At 39.2% G+C, this 22,461-nt stretch overlaps 1 protein-coding gene across 1 annotated transcript in view; it reads right to left on the bottom strand.

The window, feature by feature from the left end:
* Positions 1-2,080: 2,080 nt before the first annotated feature.
* Positions 2,081-22,461, bottom strand: part of ZNF793 (zinc finger protein 793) — a 154,214-nt gene continuing 133,833 nt past the window's right edge. Inside the window, exon 8 of the mRNA XM_045045519.1 lies at positions 2,081-7,098. Coding sequence (XP_044901454.1) covers positions 6,167-7,098 — 932 coding nt within the window. The 3' untranslated portion in view covers positions 2,081-6,166. The remainder of the gene's footprint in view (positions 7,099-22,461) is intronic.

The following is a 22,461-nucleotide window of genomic DNA, read 5'->3' as shown; positions in this document are numbered from 1 at the left end:
AGCAATCAGAAACTAGGGACAGCAAGTTGGGAGATGAGAAAGAGGACCAGAAAGGCAGAAGCCATGTCTTCTTTCCTCATCTGGCATCTCACCCACCCTGCAACATGCCTGAGCTAAAAGAGGGAAGTCCCCCATCCATAATGCTTACAGTTTTGATTTATATGGTGGACTCAGGGTATGGTCTGTCCATGATTTCATCCAGGGTCGTCAAATGTACTTGTTCCACCAGATTCAGTGGGATGATGGCAGACAAGAATGAATCTGTCATATCATCCCAAATTGTGATTTCTCATTACAATCCACATACTTCACCTGGACTCCACTGCAGGTGGGAGTTAGCATGCAATCTAGGTTCCACCAGGCACTACCTGAACCTTGGAGGTGGAGGAAGTGAGCATAATGGGGTGGTGGTGGCATAGGGATAGGATTCGCAGTGGCAGGAGTGACTGGTTTCCCCTTAAGCAGCTGTTGAAGTTTCTAGCTTCCAGTCCTTAGAACATTAGGTGATGAGCATAAAGTGGCAGTAACAGATTTTCTTGAACAGTACTACATTCAAGTACTGTTCAAGAAACCATGTATCTGAGCTTTTGTATTTGTGGTATATCTGGGCCTTTATCCTGTTATTTTCTGGATTGTACAGCCCTGAAGTCTAATTCCTTGGCCTTCTGAAAATTCTTCAAATTACAAAATATCCTTTATTCAATTCCTTGCATATAGAAATGATCTTATCTGCAATTGTTTTTTAGTTCATGAATGGACTTCAATGAATAAACTGTATAAAAACACAACACAGCATATAAAAATTAGGTATTTTTCAAGTTTTAGATCTCACATATTGTCAATAAGAAAAACTACAGAAATACGTATCATTTGTTTCCTAGAAACCCATATTATGTGCCATTTGTGTGTACATCTAAGTACTGGTTTTACAGGTAGTACGTGCACCAAGTTATTGCCTCTTCAGACACAAGGAGAAGAGCAGGACTGAAGGGAAAAGAGGACTTATTTGTGAAATGATTTACTTCTTTTATAAAATTTTAATAAAAAACAATTAGATGTCTAGTTAGTAGGCACCAGTCACACAGGTACTACTGTTTTTCTGAATTATTTTAGTCAAGAAAATTTAACATAAACAAGAAAGTTGGGAAAAATTAGGAGAATTCTGGAACAATACCAGAAAAGTAGATATCATACATCAAAAAGGATACCTAAATGTGGCCTGTTGCTTGTTGTGTAAAGTTTTATTGGAACACAGCCATGCCCATTTTCTTACATTCAGGATTTCTCAACTTCAGCACTGATATTTTGGACTAGATAATTCTAAAAATTTTTCCCCCAATGTTTATTTATTTATGAGAGAGAGCACAAGTGGGGAAGGAGCAGAGAGAGAGGGAGACACAGAATCTGAAGCAGGCTCCAGGCTCTGAGCTGTCAGCACAGTGCCCGACACAGGGCTTGAACCCACCAACCATGAGATCATGACCTGAGCTGAAGTCAGACGCTTAACCTACTGAGCCACCCAGGCACCCCCAGATCTGTTGTAAGGGACTGTACTATGCATTACAGGATATTCAGAGCATCCCTAGCCTTTACCCACTAGATGCCAGCAGCCCTCCCCCTCAAACTGACAAACAAACATCTCTCTGGACACTGCCCAGTGTCTCCTGGGATTAAGAGTAGGACAGGTAAAAACTACCCCTGGTTAAGAACCACTGGTTTATGTATGTTTTCACACTACAAAGGCAGAGTAGATTCTGTATGACCACAAAGCCTGAAATATTTACTCTCTGGTCCTTCACAGAAAAAGTCTGTTGATTTCTTTTGCCATTAAAAAAGGTAAAAAATACATGCTAGACTAAGAAAACCAACTGCAAAGTATGTAACAAAACAAGGTTTCTACAAACTCCTTCAAAAACTACTCCAATTTAAAAAATGGAATACATAAAAACAAGGAATTCACAGCAACATTAGGCATGATGTTTTAGACATGATAAATGCTCAACCTCACCAACAGTTAAGAAAATGCAAATTAAACACACTTTTTTTTCTTCACTCAATTTAACAAAAGATTCATTCTTCATTGAAGTTGTTGGGAATGGGCATATATTTCTAGATTAATGGCGAATTTCAGAAAATAAGGCATTAACTACTACATTTAAAATACACTATGTTGTAAAGCAAGCAATCCAACTGGTGGGAATCCATCCACTCAACAGAAGCACCAACAGGAAATAATACATGTGTAATAAAATTGTACAATTAATTATTTGTAAAATAACAAATCTGAACTGGTGGAAGATTGGGCTGCATATTATTATGCTTTGTCTTTATGATGTAGGAGTCTAAAAGCTAAAAACTTACACTTGTAGGCACTGACTGGAAGGAAGCCCAGTCATGGTAAGTTACCAAGTGAGAAAAGGGGATTGCACTTTAATGTGTAAGCATGATCCCGTTTAAACTATGCTACACTACACACACACCACCACCACTACCAAAGCAAACTTCTTAGATGTGGGCATGCTTCTTGAGTATGGCAAAAAGCATGGAAGGCTTTTGTAATGGCAATTAAGAGAACGTGGGGTTTTTGTTTTTAAGATTTATCCATTTTTGAGAGGGCAAGCAGGGGAAAGGCAGAGAGGGAGACCGAGAATCCCAAGCAGGTACCATGCTGAAAGTCACCTGACACATGGCTTGCTCAAAACTACAAACCGTGAGATCATGACCCAAGCCGAAATCAAAAGATGCTCAGATGCTCAACTGACTGAGCCACCCAGGCGCTCCTAGGTTTTGTTTTGTTTTTTTTAGGTTGATTTATTTATAATCTCTACATCCAATGTGGGGCTCGAACTCATGACTGCAAGATCAAGAGTCGCATATCCTTCAGACTGAGCCAGCCAGGCACCCTGATAGTTTGTTATATAAAATTAGAATACAATTTTCAAGTGTTGAAAAAAGGAAAGTGTATACATGGGCAAAAAATGAAAGAGAATCGTCTCTTAATATGTCAAAAAATATTAGAAATTATAATGAAACCAGTACCATGATCATGCCTGGTTTTGCCTATCTTTATTAATTCAATTCCTCCTAAGGGCAGAGCTTGTCCTCTTAGAACAGTACGTACAACTTTCAAGAAGAGACTTACGGAATAATTATACCAGTACAGATAAAATTTAGCAATAATTTCCCCTTTAAAAAATGCTTGGGCGCACCTGGCTGGCTCAGTCAGTGGAGCATGTGATTCTTGATCTTAGGGTCTGGAATTCAAGCCTACATTGGGCATAGAGCATACTCAAAAAAATAAAAAATGCTTGATTATAAATTCTCCTCCAGTGGGCTCACATTTAGCTATAATTGATTCACCATATAATACATGTTTACATTAAACTTATTTGAAGTATTATTTTCTAAAGTGCAAGACGTAAGTGGAATCGACTAGGGATTATTCCAAATGTGTCCACAGCCCATGAGGTCTGATTAAGTGGATAACTGCAGTGACTTCACAGCAGCTGAATATGCATATGCTCTAATAGTTTCTCAGTTACTACTTTGGGAAAAAGTTATTTTAGGGTCTAGTTTTCAATGTGTAAACACTACATTTATACATTACTTAAAAATTAACTGGACAGATCAAGTCATGAATCATATTCTGGACAAAAAAACTCCCCAACAACCCTATTTTCTTTAATAGGCTGCAAGATTTAACTTATTTTAATATTCACATACCGTAAGTACAATGGATTATTTTTTTGGGTGATTTGACTTGAATGTTATCCTTTTCCAAAAAAAAATTTTTTTTAATGTTTATTTATTTTTGAGAGACAGAGTGTGATCAGGGGAGGGACAGAGAGAGACACAGAATCTGAAGCAGATCCCAGGCTCTGAGCTCTCAGCACAGAGCCCAACTCGGGGCTTGAACTCCAAACCATGAGATCATGACCTGACCCGAAGCTGGATGCCTAACCAACTGAGCAACCCAGGCACCCCTCCAAATTTCTTAAAAGCGTTATGCTAGCCTCACAGCTGTGACTCTTTGTACCTTGAACACTTAGAAGATTTTATCTGTTAGATATTCTGATATGAGAGGAATCAGTTTATTGATTCTTTATTCAGGAAAATATCTTTCAGGATTTCAGACATGCTTTAAAAAGATGAATATAAACACTATAAAATGCTGAATGTAAAAAAAAATTTTCCCATGTCTTACTAATTCAAAGTAGAATATATGTATATACATGTCTAAAAAATATTTAAGAAAATAATGCTTTACTACAATTTCAGATATACCATAAAAAGAAGCCGAATATAAACATTTCCCCAATTTACTAAATTAAAGGTGAATAAATATGTGTATATACATACGAAAATATTTTTTTCTAGGACTCTGATATATCATAAAAAAGTGAGTATAAACTTAAAACTGATATGCATGAAGTTTCTCATTTTACTCAAAGTCCAGGAACAGGGCAGTTCCACATTGTTTCATCAGCTCAACAATGTCAAGGATGCAGGTAATTCCAATCTATCCCCTGTGCCAATCTCGGCCTCTTACTCATGTGGTAGCAAAATGGCCACAGTTCCAGGTATTACACATATAGACATGCATCCTGGGTATAAGAGGACCATTTCCTCCTACTTTGTTAGGAAAGAAAATTTAACATAAAGGCTGCGTATAACTTTTGCTCAGATCTTCTATGGCCATGACTGTTATATATATGTCCAATTATTAAGCAAACTAGGACAGCAAGAGCTAGACTTCAGATGGGCAGTCCTAGCAAAGGGAAAATGGCTAACACCAATGGGTAGGTAACCAACAGTGTCTGCCACAACTGTATTGCCTTATTTCTTTAAAATTCCATTTTTGTAGTTACATATCCTCTCATTCATGATGCTTGAGGGTTTTTTACTTTCCCATTTCAAAAGTTTTCAAGGTTTTTGGTTTGTTTTGCTTTGCACTTACTTTGTTAGAGCTTTTCTACACACCAGAGATAAATATTTATTCACTCCCTCATTCCTCTGATTTCAACGTGTGTTTACAGGGGACCTATTAGAACAGGCAGTGCACCAAGTACTGACAATGAATCCTGGCCATTAATCATCTCCCATTTTCTACCCATATTGAAAGAAGTTATTTTCCTGGGTATAGCTTTGTTTCATCCTACAAATGTTAATGCGTAGTTGTCCCTCTGTCATTCATTTCTAATTGTAATTTGCCTTGATTTCCTTTCCCCTAGTGAAGCAAGAAGGCAAGGAGAATGAAAACTTCAGTTTTTAATTTTTCTCCAGAAGGAATTACCTGACATTCAATAAAAAGGTGACGTTAGATGTTCCTATATTCACTGCACACATAAGGCCTTCCTCTCATACGATCTCCATCCACAAGTATAAAAATAAAGTAATAAAAGCAGCTCTTATTTAACACACTTTCGATATGAGCCACACAGTATTCTAAGGGATATCATGTAATTATTTAATCTTCACAATGCTAACAAGATGGTGCTAATATTGCTAATTTTTAAGTGAGAAAATTTAGACCTAGTTAGGTCATTTGCCCATAAGAAATGAGTTAAAATGGTGAAGGCAAGTAAAGACTGAGCATTGGTTAAGTCCTGTCCCACTATGATTCAGTTCAGGTTATTTTTAGAGGTTAAGCTTGCAAATATTTGACAAGATTTGAGTGGGATAGAATAACCTGCTGCATTTTTAACATTACTATAGCCCTTCCCAAGCATGAATTACCAGATGAGTAACTTAAGCTATATATATGACATTTATATTAAGAATCCTCTGATTTCCCACAGGGTAAAAATGATCCTGATGCTGAGAAATGTCTGTGGGACTGTCACTGACACATTAACTGCCTTCCAAAGCCTTCCCACTTTCCTCACATTCATGAAGTTTTATCACTTTTACATTAAGTGAACACTGATGGTCCAATAAATTTTGAAACATAAATAGAACCCTCCCAACCACTAACATTTATCAAATAGCAGTAACATGTCAAATAAATTCTGGCCCTCAAAAAAAGGCCTTGTATCCACAGTATTAACTCTGATATTAAGTTATCTTCAAATGCTTTCCCACATCCCTTAAAATCAGGCGGTAGGTTTGTGTTTAACTAGTAGGACTTTGCAGATATCAATAAAATTTTGAGCCTTCCCACATGTCTTCATTCACTCCTCTGTCCTGTATGAATTCTTTGATGTTTACTAAGGTGTGAGCCACGAATAAAGGCCTTCCCACATTGCTTACATTTGTAAGGTTTCTCACCAGTATGAATTTTCTGGTGTCGATTAAGTTCTGAGCCACGACCAAAGGCCTTCCCGCATTCCTTACACTTATAGGGCTTTTCACCACTATGACTTCTCTCGTGATGAGTAAGTTCTGACTTTCGAATAAAAGCCTTCCCACATTCCTTACATTTATGGGGTCTCTCACCCGTGTGAACTTTCTGATGTCGAATCAGTTCTGTGCTGCAAGTAAAGGCCATTTTACATTCCTTACATTTATAAGGTTTCTCACCAGTGTGAGCTCTTTGATGTCGAGTAAGTTCTGAGCCACGACGAAAGGCTTTCCCACACTGCTTACATTTATACGGTTTCTCACCAGTATGAACACTCTGATGTCGAAGAAGATGTGAATCAGAGATAAAAGCTTTCCCACATTCCTTACATTTATGAGGTTTCTCACCAGTATGAATTCTTTGATGCAGACTCAGTTGTGAGGCACAACTATATACCTTCCCACATTCCTTACATTCATAGCGTCTTTCACCAGTATGAGTTATCTGATGAAGACTAAGTTGCGTGTCATAACGAAAAGCTTTCCCACATTCCTTACATTTGTGGGGTTTCTCACCAGTATGGATTCTCTGATGTCGAAGGAGGTGTGAGGGTCGGGTAAAGGCTTTCCCACATTCTTTACATTCATAGTATTTCTCATCTGTATGAATTCTCTGATGTAAATTAAGTTGTGAAGTAGACGGAAAGGCCTTCCTACACTCCTTACATTTATAGGGTTTCTCACCTATGTGGATCTTTTGATGTTGACGAAGTTGTGAGCCAGAATGAAAGGCTTTCCCACATTCTCTACATTTATGAGATTTCTCACCAGTATTAATTCTCTGAGGTTTAGTAACTTCAGAGCCATGGATGTAGGCACATTTCTTACTTTCTTTACTTTTTTTGCTTTCATGAATTCTCTGATGCTTCATTAAGTCTGACCTACTATTAAAGGCTTTTCCACATTCTCCACATTTAGAGTCTTTTTCCTTATTAGGACTTCTTTCATGTTGACTATGGTGTGACTGGCACCTGACAGCTTCCTTACATCCCTTGCATTCATTGGTTTTTGCTCTAGTATAAATTGTCTGTAGTACTCCATGAACTGTGCACTGAACAGAAACAGACTCTTCTCCAGAGGTTATTATGGCTTGTCTGAAATGTCCCTCCTGTTGTTTCTCCAAGCGGCATTTCATTTCTCTGTCATCTCTGACCCTAGTGCACTCAAGGTGAGAGCTTTCAAGTCTTCTTATCTTCAGTTGCAATGATTTAATTTCATAACTGTCTGTCTTTGGAAATAAATTATTGGTTTCTCCTCTGGACTCCCAATCTGTAAGATAACAAGAAAGAAAATAGGATGTATTTTCATGTGGCAGGAGACATGAAAGTTCTAAGGTAGAAATGACAAACTAAAAATAGTGAATAATTTAAATAGTGAAACACAGCAGTGAAACTAAAAAAACAAAACAAAAACAAAACAAAACACCCCAGATTGGGGGGAGGGGATGAGAATAGAGAAAATGAGGGGAATTTATGAAGAAGTAGTTCTTCACCCCTGGCGAAAATCAGAATTAGCAAAGGAACATTACAAATATGACATTCAGGAATTGCCTAAGACCAACTAAATGAGAAATCTAAAGGCGTAGGACATTGTATCTAACAGCAAGTCCTCTCATCTCTAGCTTCAAAATATATCCAGGTTTTGACTCCTTCTATCAGCATCTCTACCACCTTGTCCAAAGCCATCTTCTCACCAAAGCTAATACACTTCTCTAAGTGTAGGTCTCCCTACTTCCACTGTTGCTGTCCTATATCCCATACAGTAGCCAAAGTGTTCTTGTTAAGTAAGTTAGATCAGGCCTTTCTTCTGCCTAAAATTCTCCACTGGATTTCCCTGTTGAGCAGAGCAAAAGTCAAAGTTCTTATGAGGTCTACAAAACCTTCCCTGAACCTGTCTTGCACTACCTCTGTCTGACCTCATTGCTGATCTCCTCTCTTTAGCACACTTTGCTCCACTCCCTGACCAACGGGATGGTCTTCAAACCTGTGAAGCACACCCCTCCTTCAGAATCTCTGTCTGCAAATATTTTCCCTAAGATATTAATATGGCTTGTTCAATTACTCCATTTTGACCTCTACTCAAACTTGAGACCACTCTTTACAAATCAGGTCCCTCATCACTCTACTTATTTTTTGCAATGTACTTATCATCACATGCCATTTTATCTATTTCTCCAACATTATCATGAGAACTTTCAAATATAAAAAAAAATTAAAAGAATTGGGACAGTGAACTCCCATATCCCCCAAACTTAGATTCTACAATAAATATCTGGCTCTACTTGCCTTATCACATATCCTTCTATCTCTCCATCCATCCACCTTGCAGACATCAGTATATATACCTCTAAACTCCACAGATATTATACTTTGTTTACTTCTGTACTGTCTGCCCTTCACTGTATCTGCACAGAGTAAATACTCTTTGATGAATGAAAGACCACTGGCATTTTTATTAATCTCTCTCAGTGATTCAGAGGCAACTCAAAGTGTGTTTGTATACAGTAGTTTAAATACAGTACATCCCATCTGTGCTTACAATAAAATACAAAATTCCTTACCAGACCTGCAAAACTCTGCATTATCTGGACCCTACTTCCCTATTCACTGTCATTTTAAGATGTTCTCCCGTTCACTCACCAGTACCTACTCTACTGGCCTCCACTGGACCCCTATATCATACCAATTACATTCTCATCTTAGACTTTTAGGAAATGCTCATCTCCAATGAATGCTCTGCTCCAGATTTCCTTCATGGCCAGTTTCTTTCATTGTAAATATCTTTATTTTCTGTCAAGTACCCTGTTCTTTGCCTTCATAATCTTTTCCTCAATTCTGGAATTACACATTTGTTCATCGGTTTATCTACCGGGATAATTTCTCCCAAGGTGGCCTAGAACCAACATAATACATATTTCACTCACCATTATATAATCAATCCCTAGCACATAGTTCAATTAATGTTAACTAAATACTAAAGGATACTCCAGTGGAAATAAAGGGAAACATACTGCAGATAATGACATTAGAAGAGTGAGAATGAGAGTAATCACTTCATGTTTTATTTAACAGATGCGGGGAATGTCTTCTGGCCTCTGCTCCTTCCCAGCTTCACTGCCTTCTCTACAGCACTTCCCAAGTACATGGCGGTAAGGCACAAACAAGCCAGCATCATTAGTGTATCTGTACATGTCTTATACCAGTCCCCTACAAGACTGATAGCTTTACACAACAATGAAAATCTTTCATGTAATTCTGAAAAAATTCTAATGGAAACTGAGGATACTATGGCAACCATTTATATGAAGTCGTAATGTGTTGTGACAACACAGAGTCAGACTGCCTGGTTGTGAATTCTAGTCCCACAATTTGCTAGTTGTATGACACTGGACCATTACTTAGCTACTCGGAAACCAAGGAGGCTGAGACAAAGGGAGATGCTCGGGTAAGTTGTCAGAGCTGTGTACAGGCACCCTGTTGCTTGGGATAGTCCCTTTGCTCTTGCTAAGGTCCAGGGTAGTTGGACCAGCCAAAAGCAAGTTGCAGAAAAGACAAACAGTTGGGAAATCTAGAGAGATAAACCTAGAACAACTGGTAAGAAAAAATTGTTCTGTGATTAATGTATGGTCTATATCTGCAATCGAATGAAAATACCACTTACACTGGGGAATGCTATAAGGCTGTCCTTCAGAGAAGGGCACTAAAACTAAGGTCTATATAGACTGGTAAAATAATGTTGGCATTTTATGCTGTATGGAAAGTTCCAGACATCAGGTGTCAGAAGATGCTGTTATTTTAAATATTTTATAAAAACAATCTGGTAGAAAGGGAAAACTGTAAAAAGCATGGGTTGGAATAAAAAATTTGGACCTTAAAGGAATGTTCAAATCAAAAAGTAATATCCATCAAGGATGCTCCCATTGTTCCTACCCTGCACAATCACTCCTCATGCTACAGAATCATTCCCCTACATTGATCTTTAATCTCTCCATTTTCCCTACTCCATGGTCTCATCCTAGCACAATGCAAAATCATTTGACTTCCCAACAGCCTCCTAGCAAGTTTTACCATTTTTACTCACGAACCCTCTGATCCAATCCCTAAAGGACATCCAATCCAATCATGTCCCTATCTTGTTTACAACCTCCAATGGCTGCCAAGTGTCCTCAAGGAAAAAACTCTAAACTCCTAGACTTGGTGAGAAAGCCCTGCATGACGTAGACCTCCATTCAGGTCTTCCAGGACACCCACCCAAGGCTTTCTCTCCTTGGTGCCTTCAATGAAGAGATTCCTCCACCTGGTATAGCATTCCCACCACACCTCCTGGATCCTACTACTCATCCTTCCAGCTTCATATCATGTGTCACAATCTGAAAAGTCTTACCAGTCTGATAATATTGCCCCAAATCTTCTCTCACAGCAGTGCCTTACCTATAACCATCTCCCCTAAAGAGACATTCATTTCTCTGGCCATTGCACAGGCCAAGTTTCTGAAAAAGAAAACTTATAGTGTTATCAGTGATTAAGAATTTAAATCAGCCCTTAAGTCCTCTGCAGGCTCCTGGTAAGACTGGCTCTTCCTTGTCTGAACACTGCCCATTAATTCAAGGTTTATGATTCAAGGAAATGCCCAGAAAGAGCCCCAACTGTTAAACTATAATCACATTTGGCCCCTCTCTACCAAACACACTATTTCCAGAAGGGGCCTATTAATAAGACAATCCCTTATTTTGCCCTACAAGGTCATTCTCATGCCCTGTGAGAATAATTCCAGCAGGCCTAGCATCCTTCCTAACCCTAGCGACTTCCTAGGTTATTCATTGTTATCTTTTAGTTCCTTCCATTATTTTCTAGAATCCTTTTTATACAACCGAAATAGCACTGACTCTAAAAGTTAGGTACCATGCTTTTTTCACCTAAACATTATAGCATTGCTTCAAAAATGTTTTATAAAAAATATTTAGGGGTGCCTGGGTGGCTCAGTTGGTTGAGCATCTGACTTCAGCCTAGGTCATGATCTCTTCGTTCCTGAGTTCGAGCCCCATGTTGGGTTCTGTGCTGACAGCTCAGAGCCTGGAGCCTGCTTCGGATTCTGTGTCTCCCTCTCTCTCTCTGCCCCTCCCCCGCTCATGCTCTGTCTCTCTCTCTCTCAAAAATAAACAAACATTAAAAAATGTTTTTAAAAATATTTAAAATGCTGAGGTTTCTGTATCCCAATTGTGGTAGTGGTTATATAAATATACACATCATAAAATCACAGTAACCTAAAAGAATAATAAAAATTAAAATCAAAAAATGAGTGTATGTGAACATCAGTGAATTCTGAATTAGGTCTATCTATAGTTTTGTTACTACTATTGTGCCAACATCAATTTCCTGGTTTTGACAGTGTACTAAGATTAGGTAAGATGTTATCATTAGGGAAAGCTGGGTGAAGGGTACAAGGGAACTCTCTGTAGTATTTTTGTAATTCCTTCTGAGTCTTAAATTATTTTGAAATAAAAAGCTAAAAAGAAATGGTAACAGTTATAAGTATGTATGTCTAATAACAGAGGCCCAAAATACATGAAGCAAAAACAGAACTGAAGAAAAAACCAGACAATTCAACAAACTGAGGACTTCAGTGCTCTACTTTCAATAATGGATAGCTCAACTAGCCAGAAGATCAACAAGGAAACAGAAAACACACTTTTAAATAACCAAAGGGTCAAAGAAGAAATCACAAGAGAAATTAGAAAATACTTTCAAGTTGGGTGAAAGGAAAACTTAATATACCAAATCTTATGGGATACAGTTAAAACATATCCTAAAGGGAAATTTGCAGCTTATATGCCTATATTAAAAAACAAAAAACAAGAAATATCTCAAATCAGATTTTGGAACTAGACAGAGTCAAGCAAACCCAAAGATACCAGAAGGAAGATAATAATAGCGATTAGAGTGTAAATGAACAAAACAACAGAAGAAAAATAGGGAAATCAACGTAACTTTAAGCTGGTTCTTTGAAAAAGATCAACAAAACTGGCAAACTTTTAGCTCTAGCTAAAAAAGAAAGACTAATACTGATATCAGGAATAAAAGAGGGATATCACAACCAACCTTACAGAAATAAAGGGTGAGGGCTGGGTGTGGGGATTGATTGCTTATGGGTATGGGGTTTCATTTTGGGGTGATGAAAGGTTCTAAAATTAGACTGTTGTCACAGGTGCAAACTCTGAATATACTAAAAAACCACTGAACAGTACACTTTAATCAGAGGCAAATATGAGGAAGGGTAGCAACAGTGATAACTGGAGTGAAAATTTGAGGCTTTGTGCTGAAACATCCTTCCTTCTCCAGATCTCAGGCCTTTTCAGTGAGCTTTCCTACTAATAACTCAGATGTGATGCCTTCTCATAGGCTCCCTAGGTGACCACCTGCCACAGTCTTCCCAATAGGAGTCACTATTACTCACCTGGGCACCATTCTTTTGTTTCCTTACTCTTAACCATCCAGGGCTCCTTCCCCTGCTCCAATAAGGAGATCACATTTGGCTTAGAATCAGAAAGTCCTGCTCAAAAAAAAAAGGTTGGGGGGGGGGGGAACGACAAAGTTATGTTAGGCGTGTACTGGAATTAAAATCAGTACATGATTTTCAAGGAAGAGTAAATAGGTTAAGAGTCAACAAAAGGGGTATAAGTCACAGGTACAAAAAAGATAAAAGTTGTCCAACGGAGCAGCCAATTTCTAACTTCATATGGGATAATCCTTTCCTTGTGAAGCAAGAATCATCAATTCAGCCAGGCAATGTGAAAAGCACTCATGAGAAATTCTTGAGAGAACATAAAATTCCAGAAGTCCAATTCTGAATTTTAGGGGGCTCAAAAACTTACCCAGTGAGATCAGGTTGTTATAATTCTCCAACATTACATCTCGGTACAAACCCTTCTGAGAAGGGTGCAAGCATTCCCACTCCTTTTGAGAGAAGTAAATGGCCACATCTTTAAACTTGAAGCCCTGAAACCACAGATAAATACACTATTTGTGAAAATAATGGACAAAATCTTTACAATGGAATTTAAAAAATGGAAAAAGAAATTTAGTAAGGTGACAACATTAGTAAGGTAACAGGCTGTGCTGGGCCCTTTAATACAGGTGGTTCAGTGTGGAAACAAGAGTGATCAGAGCATACACCATTCTTGGTGCATACATCATGCTTGACCATGACTGTAACTACATAAGTAACCTCTTGACACGATCTCCTTCCATTAACTCCCCAGGTTTGGGAATAACCAAAGTTCATACGACTGGTGTTTCCCAATTAAACCATATACACATACAAATACACGGCACACTGTGTTCACCACATGACACTTGTGACTATCTCCTTCCCCAGTATTCTCCTTCTCCCAATAAAGAAATACTTTTTAAAAGTCTGAATCATTCAAAAATATTTTATAAAATTTCTATTTCCTGGAGCACCTGGTTAAGCACTCAATTTAGGTCAGTTAAGTGTCCGACTCTTGATTTTGGCTCCGGTCATGATCTCATGATTCGTGAGTTCCAGTCCCACGTGGGGCTCTGCACTGACAGCGTGAAGCCTGCTTGGGATTCTTTCTCTCCCTCTTTCTCTGCCCCTCCCTTGCGCTCTCTCAAAATAAATAAAATTTTAAAAATGTATATTTCTGAAAGTAGGATTTGAATATAACTTGGTGATTTAATAATTTCTTAAAAACTCACGTTCATAAAAATGCCAGAATATTAAAACCTAATCACTTTTCCATGTCACGAAAAATTCTAAAATAGACATCATTTTTACTGGCTATATGACAACCCATCTTATACATTCAGTGTTCTCACTGTGGGGTACTAGGCTGCGTAAGTTCTCTAAAGTTCTTTTGCAGTATGAGTCTTTACTTCTCAACAATTTATACATCTGGTTGTACTGTTCCTATACTTTCCTTGTTCCTGATCTGCCAGAACTAATGGAGGAAGATCCAGACTCAGAATGAAACAACCCAAGATGAGCATACGCTACGTAAGTTCAAAATGGACTGACTTATTGGTGTCTACATGGCACAGACTTCTTGGAATATCACGTAACTCCATACACTAAATCTATCATATCTCTATCATAACCCCAGTCTTAAAATTAAATCTCAGAGAGTTACAGATTTGGGAAAATACTGTAACAAATCAACATCAATTACCTTCTTGTCTAATTAGAAAATCGAGTTTGCAGCATGGGTTCCTACTTAACCACTTCATGAAAAGCCCACTTTAACAAGGAAGGTATAATATTTTCAGCAAGGATTTCTACTCCATCAGTATTCCTGGTGAAAGGATATGCACATAAGGAATGCTAAGTGGTTTGCGGAATGAATATTGAAACACCCGTAAAACAGAGGAACACTTATGGGACAGCAGCCTTTGGTAGCATCACTCACTGGAATGGATAACAAGTAAGTTCTTTGGAGGGGCTCAGGAAAGCACTAAGTTTCAGGAAAAAGAAATCCACTGCTCAAATCTTTTAAAATGAAAATGCATTCAATGAAGGAGGGGAGAAACAGCAATTCACATAAATAATAGCTTTAGGGTTGTAAAAACAGATCATTTGTTTCTCAGGTTGATCCTACAGAAATGCATAACTTAAAATTTTCTTTTTCAACGTTTATTTATTTTTGGGACAGAGAGAGACAGAGCATGAACGGGGGAGGGGCAGAGAGAGAGGGAGACACAGAATCGGAAACAGGCTCCAGGCTCTGAGCCATCAGCCCAGAGCCTGATGCGGGGCTCGAACTCACGGACCACAAGATCGTGACCTGGCTGAAGTCGGACGCTTAACCGACTGTGCCACCCAGGTGCCCCGAGAAATGCATAACTTAAGAAGGCAACGGAGGAAGAAGCAAAAGAGGTCCTGAGTCACGGGACTGACTTCAGAGTCCTCAAAGACAGAGAATAAATTTTCCTCCCCTCTCCTGTTCTAATCTTCCTGCTAGTGACAGCTCTTCTCTCTCTCTCTCTCTCTCTCTCTCTCTCTCTCTCTCTCTCTCTCTCTCTCACACACACACACACACACACACACACACACACACACACACAAAGTCTGCCTTTCTTGATTTGAGGAAGAAAAACAAAACCTTGCCTTCCAGAACCCCAGAGAATCCAACTGTACATAATGTGTTTAAAGGAAACAGCTTTCCCAGCAGATATGAACTCAGAAGGGCCTGTTCTGACATGCCCCAGGCAGATCTTTGTTCTACAACCTGGAAGACACTGAGCTCCTCAATCATGGGTGCATCCTAAAGACAGGATGGAGCCCCCAGGCCCAGGAGCACTGAATACTTGGACAGTCCCAACCCTGGATAACAGTTTCTGCAACAGAAATCTCCAGCCTCTCCCTGGCCTAACAGGCTCAGTGTATTAGGTACCTCTTTAGCTTTGTTCCCACATCCCAGAACTAGGGCTCTTAGAACCCCAACTGAAACTTCTTTTCACAAAGACCTTGCCCAGAATCACCAATACTGAGTCAGACAACCCACCAGGATCAGCAGGTCCTTAGTAGTCTTGGCAGAGCTCAACCGCCTGGATGCAAGTTGCAATGGCTTTACAAGAAACCACAATTCTCAGAATCTTTGTGGCCAACACATTCTGGTTCCCAACCAAGATCACCATGGCGTTCCTGCCTGACATTACCCTTTCTCACTGCTACCCATAGCCTTATTGCTGATAGTGTTCATGTCATTTCAAGTACAATTACTGCATATTAAGCACTTTAAGTTTATGGTGCTTGTATGTATGAATCCTTACGAGAGGCCCACAAATCCTAATTCAAAGGAAACTTTAGCTCAGAGAAGTAAAGTCATTTACTCAAACTTGCAGTTAGTGGTAGCATTGCTGGCTTTTGAATCTAGATTTAGATTTCTCCAACTCTGAAAATGATGGTCTTCCACTTCTGACTGTTACAGATGCAGCCAGGGATTTCTGAAGATCCTTTAAAAAAAATCCTGAACTGGGCTCTCCACTTTGGGGAGCAGAAAATGCTTAGTCTGCTCTGTTTGTCACTACAAAGCACAACACTCTGTGAAGGGAAATCAGAGGTAGACGGGAAAGGGAGGAAAGCAGCAGTTCTATAAACTAGACTCCATTATCCAAAAATGTCAAAATCCCCCATGACTCCGGCTCAGTGGGGGCACTTGGGGACATGATGATTTAGACCCAGCACCTGCCTTTAAAAAGCTCAGAATCAGGGAGGAAAAACAGAAAAAAGGAGACAATCACAGGACATCAAGCTCTGTGGAAGACTGGTTATCATGATCAAATTACCAGGTGAAAAATAATGTTCTGAATATTGAAAACATTTTGGGATGCAGTGATGATCTGGTAAAGAAGGAAAGTAATCTTCAGAAGCTAAAATCAAGTCAAACTGGGAACCAAGAGGAGTGTGCTGAGCCACTGACACTTATTTTACCAGAGAACCTCTGCTGAGCCCAGATGACCATGAGCTTTGACACTCAAAGAATGGGGGGAGAGGAGACCAAGCCTATAGCTGGTCAAGATGGAAGTCTAAAAGGTTCTGCACTGCAAAGTCCTGGGAACTCTAGGATCATGCCCTCAAAATAAGAAAAAGTAGAAGCAACACTCCCATTCTTGAGTACTGCAAAGAAAATGGCCTGACTTGGATCCTGACATAGAAAAGAAAGGAAAAGGGGCGCCTGGGTGGCGCAGTCGGTTAAGCGTCCGACTTCAGCCAGGTCACGATCTCGCGGTCTGTGAGTTCGAGCCCCGCGTCAGGCTCTGGGCTGATGGCTCGGAGCCTGGAGCCTGTTTCTGATTCTGTGTCTCCCTCTCTCTCTGCCCCTCCCCCGTTCATGCTCTGTCTCTCTCTGTCCCAAAAATAAATTAAAAAAGTTGAAAAAAAAATTAAAAAAAAAATTAAAAAAAAAGAAAAGAAAGGAAAAGAAAAGAAAAGAAAAGAAAAGAAAAGAAAAGAAAAGAAAAGAAAAGAAAAAACATTTTCCCGAGGAACTATAACCACAAGTCAGCCTTCCCACAGCTGTGTGGCTCACATGCACATTACTAAGGTGACTCTATAAAACATGCCATCTATAAACCTACTTTAAGGTGGCTTTGGTTTGGCAGTGCTCTTGGCAGAAGCAAACACAGACCTGGCCTAGAGAACAATCTTCAACCAGGCCTTCAGAATCCCTAAGTAGAATTCCAAGGAAAATGACCCAAATGTCAAAAATAATAAAACAGCATAATACTGTGAATACACTAAGTACCACTAAACTGTATACTATAAAATGGATAATTGTATGTTATGTGAATTTCACCTAAATACAAAACTAAATAAAAAGAAAACATGCAAAGAGGGCTATTTCCAGGATCAGAGAGTCAGGAAAATCAGTCATGCAATTGTTGTAAATTTCCATTACAAACTTTCTGTAATAAAAATGTTAGGGGGAAAGTATCACACCTGCAAAGATTCATATATTACATAGATAATGACAGGTATATTACAGAAAGGAGGTAAGATAGTGAGAAACAAAACCACAAAATGACAGGTAGATTTAAAAGGAAAAAGTACTTCTGGAACAAAAAAAAAAAACCCTAATATTTAAAATTAAGTCATATTATGGCTAGAATAAATATCTCTGAAAAGAAAATTACTGGACTAAAAGATATGAAAAGAGATTGTGCAGAATGCTATCAAGAAAGACAACGTAGGAAAGTATAAGATATTCCAAGAAGATAAGTGAGAGGTTTAATAGGTATCTAACCAGAGTTGTAGAAGGAAAAAGTAGAAAGTACTGAGAAAAGGCAGTAATTGAAGACCTAAAGGGGGCACCTGGGTTGCTTAGTTGGTAGAGAATGCAACCCTTGATCTCGGGGTTGTAAATTCAAGCCTCACGTTGGGCATAGAGCTTATTTAAAACAACAACAACAACAAATTTCTTAAGGCTAAGAAATTTTCAAAACTAGCAAATGCAAGCATTATTCAGAAGCCCAAAGAGTCTCAAGGAGAATAAAAAGAAACCCCAGACAATTATATCAAAACTGCAGAGCATTAAAAACAAAGAGAATATGTGAGAAACAATTTGAGATAAAAGATTATCTACCAAGAACAGCAGTCTTATTACCAAATGATTATTCAATAGCAACAATATAAACCAGAAGACAGCAGACTATCTCACCTGAAAGAAAAATTATCTTTCACAATGGGAGCAAATCAAAACATTTTCAAAAAACCAAAAACCAAACCCTCCAGAAATTCATTAAAATATGTACTTCCATCTGAAGGAAAGTGATTCCAAGGTAGAAGTTTTAAGACATAAAAACAGTGAACAAACAAAGTGGCAAACATGTGGACAACCTAAACTAACATTCAAATATAGAAAATAAGAAAAACGTAGGGATTAAACAAAGGGTAGGGACGCCTGGGTGGTTCAGTCGGTTGAGCATTTGACTCTTGATTTCGGCTCAGGTCACGATCCCAGCATCATGGGATCAAGCCCTATGTCTGGCTCCACACTGAGCTGCTTAGGATTCTTCCTCTCTCCCTCTCCCTCCCTCTACCCTTCTCCCTTGCATGCTTGCTCACTCAAAAAAATAAAAAATTTAAAAAAGGGGGGATAGAATTAAAACATTTGACAATATAAATAATTTAATCAGTTGGAAGAGCTTAGTTCCTTATACTATTCAGCATCTTTATGTCAGATGCTTAACCAACTAAGCCACCCAAGCACCCCAATGTTAAAATTTCTATGGTAATCACTAAAGAAAACTAGGGGCGCCTGGGTGACTCAGTAGGTTAAGATCCCGACTTCAGCTCAGGTCATGATCTCACAGCTCATGGGTTGCAACCCTGTGTCGGGCTCTGTGCTGACAGCTCAGAGTCTGGAGCCTGCTTTGGATTCTGTGTCTCCCTCTCTCTCTGCCCCTCCCCTGCTTGTTCTCTGTCTCTCTCAAATAAATGAACATTAAAAAAAATTTTTTTAATAAAAAAATTAAAAAGAAATTAAAAAATAATAAATTTTAACATATCTTAACTTACCAGTGTCTAAAAAACATCTTGTGGTACCTGACTGGCTTAGTTGGTAGAGCTTGTTGACTCTTGATCTCAGGGCCCTGAGTTCAAGACCCATGTTGGGTGTGGGCCTACTTATAATTAAAAAAATAAGGGGCGTCTGGGTGGCTCAGGTGACTAAGTGTCCAATTCTTAATCTGCAGCTCAGGCCATGATCTCACAGTTTGTGAGATTGAGCCCTGCTTGGGATTCTCTCTCTGCCTCTTTCTCTGCCCCTCGCCCAACATACTCATGCTCGTTCTCTCTCTAAATAAAAAACTTTAGGGGGGCGCCTGGGTGGCGCAGTCGGTTGAGCGTCCGACTTCAGCCAGGTCACGATCTCGCGGTCCGTGAGTTCGAGCCCCGCGTCAGGCTCTGGGCTGATGGCTCAGAGCCTGGAGCCTGTTTCCGATTCTGTGTCTCCCTCTCTCTCTGCCCCTCCCCCGTTCATGCTCTGTCTCTCTCTGTCCCAAAAATAAATAAACGTTGAAAAAAAAAATAAAAAAAAAAAACAAAAAAACTTTAGGGAAAAAGTTAAAAAAAAAAAACAACTAAATAACATCTTTATGTCAGATGATTTCCTAAGTCACCCAGGTACCCCAATATGTGCCCAAAATTTCTAAGTTAACCACTAAACAAAACTAGGGGCATTTGGGTGGCTCAGTCAGCTAAGCTTCCAACTTCAGCTCAGGTCATGATCTCATAGCTCGTGGGTTCCAGCCCTGTGTTGGGCTCTGTGCTGTCAGCTCAAAGCCTGGAGCCTGCTTTGGATTCTGTATCTCCCTCTCTCTCTCTGGCCCTCCGCCACTCACACTGTTTCTCTCTCTCTCCCTCAAAACAAAAACATTTAAAAAAGTTAAACAGCAATCTTCCCCAAACTGATCAGAGTCAATGCAGTACAAATTGATATCCCAACTGGAATTTTTTTTTTTTAGGTTTATTTATTTATTTTGAGTGAGAGGGGTGGGGCAGAGAGAGAAGGAGAGAGAGAATCCCAAACAGGCTCTGTACTGGCAGTATGGAGCCCAATGCAGGGCTCGAACTCATGAACTGTGAGATCATGACCTGAGCCAAAACCAAGAGTCAGACACTTAACCGAGTTATCAAGGTACCCCTATCACAACTGGATTTCTATAAAACTTAATCAGCCAATTCTAAAATTTATATGAAGAAGCCAAAGGCCAAAAAATCGCTTAGACTCCCAGCAAACAAAACTATTGTAGAGGAACATGACTTAACAAATATCAAACATTACTATAAAGCTGTCTTAATTAAGACAATGTGGTTTTGGTGCAGAGAAAGAAAACACTAGGGAAAGACAAACAGAGCAGTGGGCCAGAAAGGACAGAACAGCCAATTCATATACATGGAAACTCAATTTTGACAGAACTGCCAATGAAGTACAGAGGGGAAAGGATGACTATAGTAAATTTGACCTCCAGGGGCACCCGAATGGTTCAGTCAGTTAAGCAGCATGTGACCCTTGATTTTGGCTCAGGTCATGATCTCTTCATGATCAGTGGTTAGATGGAGTCCCCTATCAGCTCTACACTCCCCTTCTCTCTGCCTTTCCCCCACTTGTGCATGAGTTCTCTCTCAAATAAATAAATAAATAAATAAATAAATAAATAAATAAAATTAAAAAAGAAAGAAAGAAATTTGGCCTCCAAAGAGAGGTGTTGCCTTTGGCTCATGGGATGTAACTTGTAAACACTCGGAATTTCCCAAGTGACAAGGGTGTCTTTGTTATTTATGGTGGGCCCCTTAGACCACAGTGTAAGATTATGCTGATGAGATGGCTCAGGGTGGGGCTGGCCATGCCTTAAAGACCAACCATGTATTCAGAGCTTGGGCCATGTGGTATCAGCTCAATCTCTAGGCAAATAAAAACTCTGGATACTGAAGCTTGGGTGAACTTTCCTGGTTGCCCATACTCTGCATATTGCCACATACTGATACTGGGAAGGTAAACTTCAAGTCTCGAACCCTCCCAGATTCTACCCTATTCATCTTATCCCTTGGGCTGATTTTAACATATTCTTTCCCTGTAATAAATGTGCCTATGAATATGGTAACTTTCAGGGAGTTCTAGGAATCTTTCTAGTGAATTATTGAACCTGAGGATGGTTGTGAGAAACCCTGAATTTACAGCCAGTTGGTCTGAAATGAGGGTGGTCCTAGGGACTCTCAACCTTAGAGGTAAGGTCTGAAGTGAGGGCAACCTTGTAGGGCCTGTTCCCTGAGACTGTGCAGTTTGCCTAATCCTCTGTGATGGCCTTTCAAATAAATGATGTTGGGATGTTAGTTATCCAAATGGAAAAAATGAAACTGGACCCCTACCATATACCATATCCTAAAATCAATCCCAATTGAATTAAAGACTGAAACACAAAAGGCAAAACAATATCATTCATAGAAAACATGGGAGAGTACCTTTACTCACAGAGGAAAAGAGATTTATTTATTTTTTAAAATTTTTTAATGTTTATTTTTGAAAGAGAGACAAGAGAGCAAGTGGCAGAGGGACAGACAGAGAGGGAGACACAGAATCTGAAACTGGCTCCAGGCTCTGAGATGTCAACACAGAGCCCTATGTGGGGCTCAAACTCATGAACCGTGAGATCATGACCTTAGCTGAAGTCGGACGCTTAACCAACTGAGCCACCCAGGCGCCCCAAGGAAAAGAGATTTCGTAAACAAGACATAAATAAGTTAGTAAACGAAAGGAAAACAGTGTTAAATATGATGGCATTACAATTGAGAATTTCTACTGCCACTTAATGTTAGAAGCCACATATTGAAAGTATGTTTAGCACACATAACTGACAAAGGATGACAATGTCAATCTACAATATTTAAGAAATAACCTACAATGCACCAAAAGGAACAAAAAACTGGAAACACAAAACTCAATGGAAGCATTAGAAAACGACGCGAAATAGAACTTTAGAAAAGAGAAACCATAAAAGGGCCGGGGGCGGGGGGGAGGGGGTTCAACCTTATTTAGTGCCCAAATATGCAAGTTTAAAATCAGAATAATGTATCAATTCATACCCACCAAATAGGTAAAAACTT

The sequence above is a fragment of the Felis catus genome, chromosome E2 (assembly GCF_018350175.1).
Source record: "Felis catus isolate Fca126 chromosome E2, F.catus_Fca126_mat1.0, whole genome shotgun sequence".
NCBI classification, from domain to species: domain Eukaryota; kingdom Metazoa; phylum Chordata; class Mammalia; order Carnivora; family Felidae; genus Felis; species Felis catus.
The sequence above is the reverse complement of the archived record's forward strand: the minus strand, read 5'-3'. Positions and strand labels throughout refer to the sequence as shown.